General features: G+C 40.7%; 4 protein-coding genes and 1 non-coding gene across 6 annotated transcripts; 4 read left to right on the top strand and 1 right to left on the bottom strand.

Annotated features, from left to right (window-relative positions):
* The first annotated feature begins 116 nt into the window (after positions 1 to 116).
* On the top strand, positions 117 to 190 carry TRNAI-AAU. The gene has a single exon. It is a non-coding gene; the product is annotated as a tRNA-Ile (tRNA).
* An 80-nt stretch (positions 191 to 270) lies between these two features.
* On the top strand, positions 271 to 1,955 carry LOC106366279 (oxygen-evolving enhancer protein 1-1, chloroplastic-like). The gene is made up of 3 exons (XM_013805864.3): positions 271 to 681; positions 1,034 to 1,327; positions 1,421 to 1,955. Exons 1-3 carry the CDS (start codon positions 439 to 441, stop codon positions 1,880 to 1,882), a joined length of 999 nt encoding a protein of 332 aa, XP_013661318.1. The 5' UTR covers positions 271 to 438; the 3' UTR covers positions 1,883 to 1,955.
* Positions 1,956 to 4,030: 2,075 nt separating this feature from the next.
* On the top strand, positions 4,031 to 4,721 carry BNAC09G07980D. The gene has a single exon (XM_013797351.3). It carries the CDS (start codon positions 4,136 to 4,138, stop codon positions 4,601 to 4,603), a length of 468 nt encoding a protein of 155 aa, XP_013652805.1. The 5' UTR covers positions 4,031 to 4,135; the 3' UTR covers positions 4,604 to 4,721.
* A 1,081-nt stretch (positions 4,722 to 5,802) lies between these two features.
* LOC106357665 (STS14 protein) lies at positions 5,803 to 6,728 on the top strand. The gene is made up of 2 exons (XM_013797350.3): positions 5,803 to 5,894; positions 6,018 to 6,728. The coding sequence occupies exon 2, from the start codon at positions 6,039 to 6,041 to the stop codon at positions 6,579 to 6,581; it is 543 nt and encodes a 180-aa protein (XP_013652804.1). The 5' UTR covers positions 5,803 to 5,894; positions 6,018 to 6,038; the 3' UTR covers positions 6,582 to 6,728.
* Positions 6,690 to 16,804, bottom strand: LOC106354962. 2 transcript variants are annotated; one of them, XM_048767891.1, is made up of 11 exons: positions 16,064 to 16,804; positions 15,786 to 15,982; positions 15,233 to 15,314; positions 14,739 to 14,819; positions 8,795 to 8,920; positions 7,956 to 8,704; positions 7,769 to 7,868; positions 7,634 to 7,693; positions 7,455 to 7,541; positions 7,241 to 7,366; positions 6,690 to 7,129 (listed from the first exon to the last, which is right to left on the bottom strand). In XM_048767891.1, the coding sequence occupies exons 2-11, from the start codon at positions 15,851 to 15,853 to the stop codon at positions 6,848 to 6,850; spliced, it is 1,761 nt and encodes a 586-aa protein (XP_048623848.1). In that variant the 5' UTR covers positions 15,854 to 15,982; positions 16,064 to 16,804; the 3' UTR covers positions 6,690 to 6,847. The 2 variants fall into 2 exon arrangements, with proteins under 2 accessions (XP_048623848.1, XP_048623849.1); XM_048767892.1 differs by lacking the exon at positions 14,739 to 14,819 and having other exon boundaries at positions 15,786 to 16,804.
* Positions 16,805 to 16,879: the final 75 nt, after the last annotated feature.

Genomic DNA, 16,879 nt, shown 5'->3' with positions numbered 1-16,879 from the left:
CATGTAGTAGAGAAGGTAAGGAAAACTATAACAATTTTGGGTCAAAGTAAGCTTTAACAAACAAAAGATCAATATTTCCCTGTCAATTGGGATTGTATGTTTACACAGCCAACAAAGGCCCATTAGCTCAGTTGGTTAGAGCGTCGTGCTAATAACGCGAAGGTCGCAGGTTCGAAACCTGCATGGGCCAGGATTTTTGAAATATTAGCAACAATTTTTTTTTGCCATATACATGTCAGCATCAGACAGTATCATATCTTCACTTAACATTTGAACACGTGGCAACAGAAGAAACCAGTCACTACGATTTCAACAATACGAACCAATCAAAATACTCGCCTTATCCCAATCTTATCTCTGTCTCCTAACCATTACTTACTCTTTAGTCTTTACTTTCTCCTCTTCTTCTGATCACAAAAACCTGAACCATCTGTGGCCATGGCAGCCTCTCTCCAATCCGCCACCACATTCCTCCAGTCGGCGAAGATTTCCACCGCTCCTTCTCGTGGCAGTGCTCACCTCCGGTCGACTCAGACCGTCGGCAAATCATTCGGGCTAGAAACTTCCTCTGCTCGCCTCACTTGTTCCTTCCAGTCTGACTTCAAGGACTTCGCCGGCAAATGCTCCGACGCTGTCAAGATCGCCGGATTTGCGCTAGCAACCTCTGCTCTCGTCGTCTCGGTAACTTTCTCATATCACCTACTCTTTCTTGTAAGAACTATTAGAGTGAGCAATAAACATAATGGAATAATGAAATAAAATGATTCTGACTTCATTACATTGTTTTAAATTTAACTGAAACCATAACAGAACAACACTAATCCAATACCAGTTTTAGATTAGTATAATAAATTGCGTTAACCTATATGTTCATGATCTTATGTTATTCAATTCGTTTAGATGCAACCATTAGTACCAAACGTGTTAATGTTCTCATGCATACCAAATTGATATTTATATGATATATCATTTTACGAATTATTGGGATCAATTTACTGAATTAAAGTTGTTTGTTTTTTTGGTGTAATGAAAGGGAGCAAGTGCAGAAGGAGCTCCGAAGAGATTGACTTACGATGAGATACAGAGCAAGACATACATGGAAGTGAAGGGAACTGGAACCGCCAACCAGTGCCCAACCATTGACGGTGGCTCTGAGACTTTCTCCTTCAAACCGGGAAAGTACGCCGGCAAGAAGTTCTGCTTCGAGCCTACTTCCTTCACCGTCAAGGCTGAGAGTGTTAGCAAGAACGCACCTCCTGACTTCCAGAACACCAAGCTCATGACCCGTCTCACCTACACTCTTGACGAGATCGAAGGCCCCTTCGAGGTTTTGTTGCTTCCACATCAAGAAACATACTCTGCTTAGGGTTAGCGTTACGGTTGATGATTGATCGAGTTTTTTTTATTGGTTATTGAGTAGGTTTCTTCTGACGGAAGCGTGAAGTTCAAGGAAGAAGACGGAATCGACTACGCTGCAGTCACCGTCCAGCTTCCAGGAGGCGAGCGTGTGCCGTTCCTCTTCACGGTCAAGCAGCTTGACGCCTCAGGCAAACCAGACAACTTCACTGGCAAATTCTTAGTCCCTTCGTACCGTGGCTCCTCCTTCTTGGACCCAAAGGGCCGTGGTGGATCCACAGGATATGACAACGCCGTTGCATTGCCAGCTGGAGGCAGAGGAGACGAAGAGGAGCTCTCAAAGGAGAACGTGAAGAACACGGCAGCTTCGGTGGGTGAGATCACTCTGAAAGTGACAAAGAGCAAACCGGAGACAGGAGAAGTGATTGGAGTGTTCGAGAGTCTCCAGCCGTCTGATACTGACTTGGGTGCCAAGGTACCAAAGGATGTGAAGATCCAAGGGGTGTGGTATGGTCAACTTGAGTGATGATCATGTTATCTATATCAAAACATCTTCTGTTAATTGTATTCGATGATAATGAGAACATCTTTTGATGCTCCCTGTGTTTTTCTCTCTTATAAAAAATGCACATTCCTCCTTATAACAAAATGTGTGGTTTCAAACTATCAACTTTGAGCTATGAGCTTATGAGCTCTGTACATGTTTAGCCTAATTAACCGGTGGCTACAATAAACTAAGATGTTTGCGAACCGGCTTTTTGTAAATAATTTGGATTAAATATTCGGTTCGTTTCCAATTTAGTTAACTTAAAACTAGAAGTTAACAATAAAATAACGCTGATAATTAGTGAATATACTCTTTTTTTTTTCTTTTTTTTGTCACTGATAATTAGTGAATATACAAATGACTGAAATAGCTGGTTTGTATGGTAGGCTTGTGGTATATTTAAATGAAATTAGTTAGAATAGGCTGGCGAGTAGCAAGTGGAAATAGCATTTTCATAATTTCTGTAAGTAATTTAGTCTAATCAGCTTGCTCCTTATGGACCTTACCATGTATTTAATGTGCATGGGTTTGTGAATATTAAACAAAACACTGTTTAACTTATAAACAAACATATTGTGTCTGTGCTTGGTCTTAGATCTCGTGACATGAAAGAACACAGACAATTGCATTAGCGTGGGACAGCACATAACAATGCAGGTCACAGACAGATTCTCTCTTAAGTTTAAAACCTCTGGAGTTAGTATATAATTAATAAGATTGATTAATTTTCTCGGGGACATAATTCTATTTTAAATCCTAGCTAGAGAGGTCGGATTCGTAGCAAAGTATAGTACAAGTCTTTGCATTCAGTAACCAAAAAAGTTTCCAAGATACTCTTACAGTAGATTCTACAAGCGTGTGTGTTAATATCATCTCATCACATGTTCTATATCCAAGATCATTTTGTTTTGAAGTATGTTAAGTTCCATTTTTACGGATAATCCACCACCAATACACTAAAACTAAAACCTAAGAATAAGGCAGTAATAAAGACAAATTAAAATCGCGACAAAAACATGCATCGTGCTGAAAAATGGAACTACGTAAGCAAAACTGTATTGTTGTCCAATTTCACCTCATGTAATAACTATTGTTGGCCTTGCATATGAATGTCACCACCGTGGGAGATCAGATCAGTATCCAGTAGATCTGCAAACCATTAGTTTATCATTCAAATAAAGTGACTATTGGGACGTAGGAAGAAACATACACATCAGCCAAAAGATCAAATTTTTAAAATAAAATTGTCATCCTCTGATTTGATTTCGGTGGAGACGTGGATGATTCCAGTCCCATACAAGCTTAGGGAAAAAAATTATCTGGTGTACATGTAAATAGCAAGTTTGGGCTATTTTTTTTGTAGAAAGTAATAGAGTGGTAGGGCAATTAGATATTTATCTGATGTTATTGAAGCATTAGTATATTAGTATAAGCCAATGAAGTGATTACTTTTGATAAAGGATCCAATTAATAAATATCTAAACAAAAAGCAATATGTCTACTTTCACACAGAAAGGAGGAAAGATACTCTTCAACAAATAATCAAGAACAAAATCATTAAAGTATAGTTTAAGAAAACATAATACAGATAATTCTATACAACTTTTGCTCGTCCAACATAAGAAAATATCACTTGACAAATAATTTCAAGGTTCTCATTAATGCCACGTTCATGCAAAATAAAAAGTAGTAATAAAAAACAGAGAGTAATAAACAAATACACAATGTAAATGGTAGGTGACTCTTGTATCTAATAAAAGGGCCCAAAAGAATCTGATAGGACCCAGAACACCGATGGGCCCCACTTTCACATGCAAATTGTCTTCACGTGAGATCTTACCCACCGGAGACGCGAAACCTCCCGGCCATCTCGATCTTGTCTGCTTGCCGGTGATGCCTCTGTTCGTGTCACGTGGCCCGCTCCTCCTTCACCACCTAAGCTCCTTCCTCTCGCGATCTTCGCCACGTTACTCTCTCTCCTTCTTTCCCGATATACCCTTTTGCATGAGGCCCATTCGCCAAACAATAACCAAACCCTGAGCTGTCATGTTCCTTTGTAATCACTACACGACAAGTCCTACGTGGACTTTTAGATTCTCGAGGCTTGTTGTCTTCTTCTTCCTCGGTATTCATATATATAAACTCCTTTCAAGGTCGTCTCTTTCAATTCACAAACCACAACACAACACAACACAACATCAAGATCAAGAGTTAACTCATATAAACAAAAAAATGGGAGCTTGTGTTTCACGTGAATCTATGAGAGGAGACTCGGCGAAGGTTATACTGTTCGACGGGACTTTACAAGAGTTCTCATCTCCGGTCAAAGTTTGGCAGATCTTGCAGAAATACCCGACGAGTTTCGTCTGCAACTCAGACGAAATGGACTTCGACGACGCCGTTTCGGCTGTCTCCGGCAACGAGGAGCTCCGGTTGGGGCAGCTTTACTTCGTTTTGCCTCTGACGTGGCTCAATCATCCGCTAAGGGCGGAGGAAATGGCAGCGTTGGCTGTTAAAGCGAGCTCGGCGTTGGCCAAGAGCGGCGGTGTCGGATGGGTTTCCGTCGACGACAGTGACGTCGACGGTAAAGTTTACCAGCCGAAAAACATCGCCGGAGTTAAGACAAACGCCGGTGGCGGAAGATGTTGTGGCAGAGGGAAGAGGAGATTTACTCGGAACCTGAGCACCATCGCCGAGTAGTGTCAATTAGTCATTTTGAGAAACCAAAAAAAATCTCTCCGACGTAAAAAATTGTAATTAGAGATGTTTGACTTTTTATTAATGGAGTAAAACAAAATTATCAAATAGATTTGAATTATCGCTTTTTTTGTTTGTTGCTTTATCAATGATGATACAATGCAATTGATTCTCTCACACGTAAACAAATGTTCATCTAACAAGTTCTGTGAATCATCCCTCCCTCTAGTTTCTTTGAAATCGGCAAGTCGGTTGGTTTATGGTGGTTATACCTCGATTTCGTAAAATTTTATTTGACCGAACCAATCGCAGGTGAATATGAAATCATTTTGAAAAATAAGGCTGCATTGGAAGATAAATCTTTCACAGAACATTTTGTTTGTTAGTTGAAAGAAATAAGATAAGGATTAGCATTTATGATATGTTTTGATGGAAGCTGTGGTCCATTTCTACTTCCCTTCTGCAAATTTTATTACAAATGTTTCTCAGAACTTGTGCTTTTATGACTGGCTTAGATAACACAACGTGGTAAATAAAGTCCATCAATTAAAAGCTAAATACAGGAACATTTCAAATTCTTTGTTGCCAGTTAGTGATTTTTATTTCTTTTTCATTTTTGCTGGGTGGGAGCATTGCATTTGAACCGCACAAGAATTCAATAATAGTCCCGTTAGTTTAATAAACTCTGGCGTCAGCGACTGCGATTAAAAAAAACAACTATGATCACGGCAAATGCATCACAGTCACGGCAAATCAAATTTTCTTTTTTCAGACGCTACAGTAATTAATAACTGCCACATGCGATGCTGGAATTCACGGCGGCAGCGGCAACTCTGTTTTTTTTGCCTTCGATCGTTTCTTGGCGACTGACGCCAGTTTCGAAATCAATAAAGTTACTCTGGTTGTAGGTTTATTTCTTGCCGCTGACGCTGGTTGTGGCGTTTATAAAAAGAAGGGGGCTAATACCAGAGGAACGGTCGTGGAGAAAGCACAGCCACTAGGACTAGAATAATTTTTTTTCGATTAGATGTGGTGGGACTAAAACAACAATAATTAAAGTGGATTATTATAGGCAAAATTGGAATACGTGAGGCGAAGAGGGCTCTGGACCCATTGGCCCTATATAAGCATTAATATTAATGGGCCTTGAAAACAAACAAAAGAAATTAAATAGGGAGTTGGGTATCTGTCAGTCACATGCAGCACAGACAGGTTAAAGGGATCAATCACCAAAGTCACATGCCATGATCCTCTCCTTCCTTTGGGAGTATTATTTTTGTCTCCTTCCACCAATGTATCCCACATCTTTCTCTATTATTCATCTTTTATACTTCCTGTTTAATAATTTTTTACTAGTGTTTTTAACTAAGCTTTAATGGCCTTCTCTCTATATATAAACGGTTAGTGATCTTTTCAGGTTACTAAAATCCACCAAAAAATGTCTCTAGTCCATTATGCCATCCTCGTGGCACTTCTTGTCATCTCCGCCAATGCAGTCTCTCCTCCAGAGAAGTTGAAACCCAAACAAACCGTTCCTGCTTCTCCTACAATCTCTGCTGCCGCCAAAGCTTTCACCGACGCGCACAACAAGGCCAGAGCCATGGTAGGTGTCCCACCGCTAGTATGGAGCCAGACGCTGGAGGCGGCGGCGAACCGGCTGGCTCGTTACCAGAGGAACCAGAAGAAATGCGAGTTTGCGAGTCTAAACCCTGGGAAATACGGCGCGAACCAGCTTTGGGCCAAAGGTTTGGCCGTGACGCCGACTCTTGCGGTGGAGACATGGGTGAAGGAGAAACCTTTCTACGACTACAAGTCGGACAAATGTGCCCCGAACCACACGTGTGGTGTCTATAAACAAGTCGTGTGGAGAGACTCAAAGGAGCTAGGCTGTGCTCAAGCCATGTGTACTAAAGAGTCAACGGTTTTAACCATTTGTTTCTATAATCCTCCCGGGAATATAATTGGCCAAAAGCCATACTAGAAAGAAAAAAATGTATTACTTACTAGAGTAACTATATTAATGGGCCAAAAAATAATCTCATTATTTGATCTGATTTGTTAAAATTCGACCGTTGTATGATCAATCATGTGCAAGCTCTGAATTACAATGGGATATTTTTAATGACAAGTAACTGTCAAGAGACAAGATCCACTCATCAAGACAAAACACAACACTATTATAATTAGAAAATGGGGACACAACAACGATCTTTTTTATATACACACATTATATGAAAGAATAATTTTTCATTTGGCAGCTTCTCTAAGAATAAGATATCTGAATGTAAAGCTGTGTGGGATCCAATCAATGGCCTTGCGTGATTTAAAACATGTTCTTGAAGATTCCGGTATACTCCGGTTAACCATCTCCGTCAAACCCGCCGGACATAAACCGGACTCTTTTGCAAAGGTCTCCACAAGCTTTGGCAGTTGGACTTTCTGATTGCGTATGCTAAAGTTCATTCTTATGTGGTCTTCTTTCGAGGTTTCTAGCTCTAGCTGGATTCCCTTTGGTGTATATACACGCACCTGTTAGAAACAAAAAACAACAACCAAGAAGCAGAGACTTCAGCTTTTAACTAGCATTAACAAAAGGGTTTCGCAGATTCTATTGACGTTTTCTTAAAGTGATCTCAATACCGGGGGATCGGAGTGGCTGCCTGAAGTAAGTGCAAAATGTAGGAGAGGTTCGGGGTGATCGATTGCGTAAGCTAATCTCTCATCTCCTGTTTTGAACTTCTTTGAAGCAAATAGTAGTCTAAGCCACTAAAATAGAAAAACGGAAAAGAAAAAGTTTACTTTTTTCGTTTTGGCGCTTTGAAGAGACCGTTCATGATTACTCAATCTAAGTTACCTGTCCAGGATGAGACATTTTGCATCCAAGAATTGAGCTTTGTATTGCTTCCGCGGTGACCGTGTGTCCACCAACATTATATGCAGCCTGGAACATGCCAAAAAAAAAAAACGAAAAAATCTCAAGACATAGAATAGAAAGGATGGTTCATGCGTCTTTCTTCGTGCAAGAGATGTTACCTTGAGTAGCAGCAATACTCTCTTCACATTGTTCTGTGGAATCCCATAAGCTAAGAAGGCCTAAAAGAGAATGAAATAAATTGCAATAAGAGTCACAAAACTGACACTGATTCGTTTGAAGAAAGAGAGCTTTACATGCATCACAAGTGCATTGTGCACATTTATCCAGAACGCCAGCTTCTCCTCATGTTTCAACTTACTTGGATCGACTTCCTCCAACCTACTGATAAGCGACCTGCGAGAGTTTTGAACATTTTAAAGATCCACACTACAATTAAAATTCTACACTCAATCCATATGTCAAATCTAAAAGCTGACTCACTTGAAGTTCTGCAGAAGATCTTCGACCTCACTGGCCTTTTTGGCGTCTCTGTAAATGCAAAGCACTTCAACCATGGAGCTGTATTGTCCACTAAAGCCCTTCTCTCCTTCTACACGGAAAGAATCACCGAAAGAGGAGCTGTTTCCCAATCCAGGGCTAGATGTATCGTATTGGTCAGAGGGCGATGATAAAGACGAGTCTGGCGATGAACCTCGTTGATGTAGAAGTACAGAAGGAGGCTCAGCAAGCTTGCAGTATATCTCTGACATACACTTGACCATTCCTTCAGACAGCTTGTTGGGTGTCTCTGCAACATGATCTGAGATTCGGGTGCCAAGATGTTCAGCTAGACTGATCAGATTCTCTCCATTGTGCACATACAGCGGTTGGGAGTGACATGAGCGGATGGCTTTACCCCATGAATCTTCTGGAGAAGCTTTCTTAAACTTAAATGCTGAAGAACGCTGGGAGTGGCTACGGTGAAAACTGGACTCCGTTTGGTCTCTGCAACCTGCAGGAAGCAGAGGATCTGTTTTCGATGGGGTATCATCTTCTTCACAAAAGACTAGACGCCTTGTAGGGGTTGTTACAGGAGGAGACTTTGGCTTCTTCTTCTTTTTCTCCGAATTCGGGGTTACAGAAGAGATTCGCTGGTCAAAGGCTTTTCGATATAACGAAAGAAGATACTGTTCCAAATGAATAACTTCCATCTCCAGAACCGCAATGTCTTTGATCAAATCAATAGCTGGCTGAAGAAAAAAGGAGAAAACGTATCTTTAGATGCACAGAGCTCTGTTTCGAGAAGATATATAAAGTTTTGGGAAGTACAAATGACACACCTTGGGCATGGGAATGTCGTTTGTTTCAGTCAGCATGTACGAAGAAGCTGTTCCATAACCTAACGCCTTCTCTAATGCACAACGAACCTTAAACTGATCCTGTAGTCTTGTCTCGAGCTGATCAATCTGTGATTCCAATAACAGGATTGTTAAGTTTCTTTACCCTAAAGGCGTCGACTTTCCTTAGGAGAAGACTCAACAAACACGTGAACAGAAGACAAGAACAGAGGAAACAAAGTGGTTGTTCGAAACAGAGAAAGAGAGGGTTGAAGAGACAAAGTAAAGACTTAAGAAAGGGAGCACACACAAGACTTTATCCAGTTCACTCCCGTTAACGAGGGTAGCTACGTCTGGCCGAGTCTTTAACTCGGAATCCACTAGATTCAGATAGTGTTTACAATAGGAGCTACAAGTGATCCATCTCAATGCCCTTCATTAGCACTCAAGATTCACTCTGTCAACTCCTAAAGCTAGAGAAAACTAAACACAAAGCTTAGATCTTTACAAGTTTTCTCTCTTCACACTATCTCTGTATCTTTTTTTTCTCTCTTGTCACTCTCAGTCCAACAAGACCTTCTATTTATATAAAAGTCTTGAACCTTGTGTGTTTAACCTAACGCAAACGCTTCTTTTAAACTTGAACGATGTCTTGCATCATCAAGTTACGCTTGCCACAACATTCCAAATGTGCTTTTGAACTCTTGGGGACACAAAGGACAACGGTACGAACATGAAGAGGCGGTGTAGCCGTTTCCCAAGAAGTGGTCCCAAAAGCATGTCTAACTCGGGTTTGACATACACCATCCGTAGTTAGAGCTTGAGTTAAGTCTGAGCACACTTTGTAGTTTCATGTTGCTTGGTCATCAAGGTTTCATCTTCACAAATCTCCACCTGAAATCGTGATGACAGAACCAAACTTCCACACACACTTTGAGAGAGAGAGAGAAACAATACCTTTGAATCTAGTTGCAGGATTCCAAGACTCGGATCCCCCTGAGTTTTACTACTCAGGCCTGACATGTAGCAAGTTCAAAGCGGTTTGAAACTTGCTAACTGCCAGGGTCTTCGTGAAGATATCAGCTGGGTTCTTCTCAGTTGAAATCTTCACAACATCAATGTCACCACTTGCAATGATCTCCCGTATGTAGTGACACTTGACATCAATGTGCTTCGTTCGTTCATGATGCACATTGTTCTTGGAGAGTGCAATAGCACTTTGAGAATCACAGAAAATCTCCACACTTTTCTGATTATAGCCAAACTCCTTCAGTAAACCTTTAAGCCATACGGCTTCCTTCACAGCTTCAGTCAACGACATATATTCAGACTCTGTCGTAGACAACGCAACAACTCGCTGCAATCCTGACTTCCAGCTTATAGTGTTTCCTCCAAGAGTGAACACCATACCAGTGATTGATCTTCTTCTATCAGGGTCTGCAGCAAAATCAGCATCGCAGTAACCAGTGACCTTGAACTCAGGACTTCTTTTGAACAACATCTTCGTAGCCAGAGTACCCTTTATGTATCTCATGACCCACTTTACTCCATTCCAGTGATCTTTGATAGGATTGCTCATGTAACGGCTGACGATCCCTACTGGATAGGCAAGATCAGGACGAGTTCCTATCATTGCATACATGATGCTGCCAACAGCGTTTGAATAAGGAACTGACTTCATAAACTCTTCATCTTGTGCTATCTGCTCTTCAGTTGCAGCACTCAGCTTCAGATGAGCTCCCAGAGGCGTTGAGACATGCTTAGCTTCTAGCATTCCATAGGTGTCTAAGATCTTGTTCAGGTAGCTTTCCTGAGACAACCATAGTTCACCAGCAGCTCTGTCTCTAACAATCTCCATACCCAGTATCCTCTTAGCAGCTCCCAAGTCTTTCATTTCAAACTTCTGACTAAGCTCCTTCTTTAGATGTTGAATAGCTTCTAGATCCTTGGCTGCTACTAACATATCATCTACATAGATGAGAAGATACATCTTTGAGCCGTCTGCTAGCTCCTTGATGTAGGCACAACTGTCATACTCGCTTCTAACAAATCCAATCTCTGTAATGTAAGCATCAAACTTCTCATTCCATTGTCTTGGTGCTTGTTTAAGACCATACAGAGACTTGTTGAGTAGACACACTTCATCCTCTTGAAACATTGATTCAAAACCTTCTGGTGGAGCCATGTAAATTTTCTCCTTTAGCTCACCATGTAGAAAGGCGGTTTTGACATCAAGTTGCTCTAGTTCCATATCTTCTTGAGCAACCATTGACAACATGATCCTTATAGATACATGTTTGACAACAGGAGCAAAGATCTCGTGGTAGTCGATTCCTTCTCTTTGAGCATAGCACTTGGCCACTAATCTGGCTTTGAATCTAGACTGCTCCACTCCTGGTATTCCAAGTTTATACTTGTAAATCCAACGGCTCCCAATGACTCTCTGATTCTCAGGCCTCTTTACCACTGTCCAGGTATGATTCTTGGCTTGAGAACTCATTTCATCATCCATGGCAGCTTTCCAATCTTCCCAATTTACACTCCTGATAGCTTCTCTGTAGTCTTCAGGCTCTACTTCTCCACCATCTTCAGTAGTATATAAAGCCTCAGCAAAGTAATCCTCATCATCGAAACGCCTAGGAGGTCTTATGTCTCTCCTGTCTCGATCTCTTGCTAGATGATAGCTCAGAGGCGTTTGGCTTGTAGCATCATGACTGCTACCACTTGTGTTGATAGAAGATGATGGAGATGCAGGCGCAGATCTAGCACTTGGACTTGATAGTTGATCATTGGTACCTCCTCCACCTGAGGTGATACTATCTTCTGCTTCCAAGTCTAGATCGAGGTATGGGCCTGGAGAAGCATCTTCTTCTTCACAAGAGCCAGGTTGTTTTGTCATCACATCTTTGTAAGATGCATTCTCTTGAAACAAAATGTTTCTGCTCACTACACATTTTTTTTCATCGAGTAACCAGACCTTGTACCCTTTTACGCCTGGAGGATATCCAACAAGGACACCTTTCTTAGCTCTTGGATTGAGCTTACCATCATCAGTGTGCACAAATGCAACACATCCAAACCTTCTCAGATAGCTGTAAGCTGGAGTTCTTCCAAACCACTTCTTATCAGGTATATCAAAGTTCAGAGCTGAAGAGGGTGTTTTGTTGATGAGAATAGCTGTTGTCTGAGTTGCCTCTGCCCAAAATCTCTTTGGGAGACCAGAGTCACTAAGTATGCTTCTCACTTTCTCCATGAGTGTTCTGTTCATGCGCTCTGCAACTCCATTTTGTTGTGGAGTGTAAGCGCATGTTCTGTGACGTTGAATGCCCTTAGCTTCACAGAACTCATTAAACTGTCTGTTGCAGAATTCTAGACTGTTGTCTGTTCTCAACGTCTTTAGCCTCTTCTCACTTTGATTTTCCACCAGACTGAGCCACTCTACAAACTTCTCAAAGGCTTCATCTTTCGTTTTCAGAAAGTAAACCCATACCTTTCGGGTATAATCATCTACAAAGGAGATGAAGTAATGGTTCCTGCCCAGAGACTGTGGTACTGAAGGTGCTCCCCATAAGTCAGAGTGGACATACTCAAGCTTCTCTCTAGTATCATGCTGAGCCAAGTTGAAACCCACTCTTTTAGCTCGCCCATAGATACAGTCTTCACACGGTTCCATGTTAAATACCTTCTTTCTGTCCAGAAAACCCTTCTTGAGCAAGATATCCATGTTCTTCATGCTCATGTGCCCCAGCCTTCTGTGCCACAGAACTGTATCATCTTGTCTTGCAATGAGAGCTGAATTCGTTACAGGTCTCCACTGTAACAGATACAAAGTATCATATCTTCTTCCAGTGAGAAATATCTGATCGCCAGCTTTGACGCTAAGGATACCATTCTCTGATTCAAACTTGTAGCCTGCTTTCTCCAAAGTTCCCAAAGATAGAAGATTTCTATCCATGTCAGGAATGTACCTGACGTTCGTCAAGAGAACACTCAGACCAGCTTCATTCTTGACTCTCACGGTACCCACTCCTCTTACTTTTGAGATAGTTTGGTTTCCCATCCTCACTGAACCTCCAGCATCTTCATTTAAATCTTCAAACCATTCTCTCTTGTGAGTCATGTGGTAGCTACAGCCAGTGTCCATTACCCACTCATCTTCAAGATGTACATCAGTTGAAGACAGCACATAGAGGCCTGTAGCTTCTGCAAGGTTTCCATCACCACCAGATGACTCTCCTCTTCCATGGTTATAGTCTTTTGGTCGAGTTTGGCCTTTGCTCTTGTTAGGACAAGACGACTTGAAGTGCCCATCTTCACCACAGTTCCAGCATCCTTTCTTGAATCTAGACTTAGATCTAGTCCTTGAGGACTTGTTGTTTCTCTCTCAACCTTCAGACCTTCCTCTTGAGTCGCCTTTACCCTTTGCAAACAGACCTTCAGCTTGGCCTTTAATACTTTTCTTGTTAGATCCAAACTCAAGTTCCTTTGAGTAGATAGCAGCAATCACTTCATCTAACGTCAGTATGGATCTTCCAGTGCCATACTTTAGAGTATCTCTTAACTGGTCAAAGGGTTTAGGCAGAGACATGAGGAGCAAGATAGCTTGGTCCTCATCAGAGATTGCAACATTTGTGTTTTCCAGATCTGTTATAATCTGAAGAAACTCATCAATGTTACCTTCTATGGACAGATTCTCAGACATCTTGAATCCATAGAGCTTCTGTTTAAGATAGATTCGGTTAGGAAGAGCTTTTGACATGTACAGCTTGTCAAGAGCGCTTATCATCGCAGCTGCAGTCTGCTCCTTCTTGATCTTCCTGAGAACTCTATCTGTCACGCTTAAGACGATGGTGCTTCTAGCCTTTCTTCTTTTCTCATCTAAAGCTTCCATCTTTTCAGCACTTTCCTTTGCTTCTTCCTCTGTCTGCTTAGATCCAGCAGGTTGAACCTCTACAGCTTCGGTTTCCTTGAGAGCAACACTCAGACCCAGAATATCCAGATGGGCCATGAGTTTCTCTTTCCACATCGTATAGTCACCACGACCGTCAAACTTCTCAACTTCTATTCGAGCCGAAGTCATCGTTCAATGTTCTAAGATCTCTACAGATCCGCAAACACTGAACCTGGCTCTGATACCACTCTGTTAAGTTTCTTTACCCTAAAGGCGTCGACTTTCCTTAGGAGAAGACTCAACAAACACGTGAACAGAAGACAAGAACAGAGGAAACAGAGTGGTTGTTCGAAACAGAGAAAGAGAGGGTTGAAGAGACAAAGTAAAGACTTAAGAAAGGGAGCACACACAAGACTTTATCCAGTTCACTCCCGTTAACGAGGGTAGCTACGTCTGGCCGAGTCTTTAACTCGGAATCCACTAGATTCAGATAGTGTTTACAAGAGGAGCTACAAGTGACCCATCTCAATGCCCTTCACTAGCACTCAAGATTCACTCTGTCAACTCCTAAAGCTAGAGAAAACTAAACACAAAGCTTAGACCTTTACAAGTTTTCTCTCTTCACACTATCTCTGTATCTTTTTTTCTCTCTTGTCACTCTCAGTCCAACAAGACCTTCTATTTATATAAAAGTCTTGAACCTTGTGTGTTTAACCTAACGCAAACGCTTCTTTTAAACTTGAACGCTGTCTTGCAGCATCAAGTTACGCTTGCCACAACATTCCAAATGTGCTTTTGAACTCTTGGGGACACAAAGGACAACGGTACGAACATGAAGAGGCGGTGTAGCTGTTTCCCAAGAAGTGGTCCCAAAAGCATGTCTAACTCGGGTTTGACATACACCATCCGTAGTTAGAGCTTGAGTTAAGTCTGAGCACACTTTGTAGTTTCATGTTGCTTGGTCATCAAGGTTTCATCTTCACAAGGATTAAGGTTACTGAGCCTAAACCACGGAGTAAGGACATGAACTACGTCAAAAAAGACCGTACACATTACCTCTTCCTTCAATGAAGATTCGGTGACTGAATGATATTGATTATGCTTGGCACTGGTTGATTCATTTGAACGCTCCATGTCCTAAACCAAGTCAGATAAAATCCATAAACAATAACCAGTCTAAGAAGAGGTTTTATAAAATGATAAAAGAACATATTTATGATAGAGGTTAGTTTCTATAACGTTAATAATACCAGAAAGGAAATTCTTCCAAAAGATTACAAGACAAGTAAGAAGGATACAAAGAAGAATAGCGAAACATTTTGTGTAAAGGCATGCTTTCACAAAAAAGATGCAAAAGGGTAAAAGCAGCTTGGGGGGAAAAGAGAGAGAAAAAAAGATACTCATTAGTCAAAGAAACATATAGATAAATCCAAGAAGGCAAGAATCATGTCTCAGCTTCTTAGGCTGTTCTTTAACAAATACCAATACACTTTATCACAACTTTTTTACATGTTCAAAAAAAAGAAGCAAAGAAAGATGATGGTACTCACCAGTTTGATGCGTTGAGAGGCTTCAAAAGAAGAATCGGAAAGTTTATCTCCCTCCGCACTTTTCTTTTCTGGAAAGCTGGCACTGTGAATAAAGAGCAACTAATAAGAATCAATTGAAACGACATGAATAAAGATTCTCAAAGAGATTTTACTCTACCTTTTGGAAACAGAAGGAATGAAATGAAACCAAGACTAAAAACATAGTTTTTAACTCTTTTATCACCAAATAAGCATTTAACAAGAATGTCTCTTAGATCCTTTTGTATCAGAATAAACTCAAAACATTAAGTGTTCATCGACTACTACACAAGCAAACTTTTAAGCTATCATTGTCTAGTTCAGGACCACAAAAAACTATAATTTAAGCAAAGGAAAACAGAGGATCTGAGAGATTTTGCAAACATCACTGTAAAATTTCCAGTTTCTGCCGTGACCCATCGCAGCAAGGGATTCCATTAACAGAAAATAGGGACACACTTAGAGCAATCTACAGAACTAGAAGAAAAAAAGAAGTTTCTGGTAATAACGAACAACAATAGAGTAGACGGTTTACCTCTTTGAACGCTTGTGGGTTTGTGCCATCCTCAAATCCAACATTCTACTACCAACTCCAAATCCCATTTGTCTCAAAGTTACCAACCACAAAGCTGACCTTTTCTCCTAAGTAGCTCACAGGATAACTAGAAAACAGAGGACTTAAAGGAAATGCTTTCAACTGATCGAAGCAGAAACCGCATTGCTCATCAAAACCTATAATAATAAATAATAAATAAAACTTCAGGTTTAACTTTTAAACAGAGATAGCCTCAAAAATCTGAGGACATTCTTCACCTGTAAGATGACATGGGAAACAATAAAACTTGCGAAACTTCCACTATCTTTCAGCAAGGAGGAAGCTTTTAACATTGAAAGGGAACAAATTAAGCGTGGTGGGTTTCAAATCAGGAAGAAAAGTTGGGTATTGGCTCATGTGTTCACGGAAATGGTGGTGAGAAGGAGAGTCGACTCGTGTCAAAAAAGCCAGTCACCAGTGTGTACAAAAGACCCTACGAGTCGTCTAATTTCCAACCAAATCGGCAATACAATTAAAAAAAAAAAAGATCTACATATATTATACAAGTCAAAATAGACAAAGTGACAAAAGCGTTTTTGCCTCTAAAAAATAAAGTAACCTATATTGTATTTGTATTAGATTAGCTGATGGTTCTATTCAATATCCATGAATTTTAACCACTAAAGATGGAATGGGATGATTAATAATAAGGAAGAAGGAAAAGGAATATTTGTTGAATAATGTGTGGATGTATATAGAACAAACAAGTCGGAGTTGTTGACCGTCTCTCCACAGTTCTTTCATGAATCACATGGCCCCATTGGCAAGAAATATATATTCTTTATCTTTTACATGACTCTTAACATCTTAGAATATTATTCTATTCATATTGTTATGACTTGTGGGAAGAAACTTGAAAATGGAAACAGAGTATTGAGTCAAAGAAAAGTTACCACATGGGCCATAACGTAGGAGATGGGAACAAAGAGACATTTCAACGAACAGTTCATCTGCAGTAAAACCCGTGAACCCCCCCCCCCCCCCCCCCCCCCCCATATCTTGTTTCTGTAAAGCAAAGGGTTACATTAAAAATC

This window comes from Brassica napus, chromosome C9 (assembly GCF_020379485.1).
Source record: "Brassica napus cultivar Da-Ae chromosome C9, Da-Ae, whole genome shotgun sequence".
NCBI classification, from domain to species: Eukaryota; Viridiplantae; Streptophyta; class Magnoliopsida; order Brassicales; family Brassicaceae; genus Brassica; species Brassica napus.
This window is presented reverse-complemented; position numbering and strand designations above follow the sequence as displayed.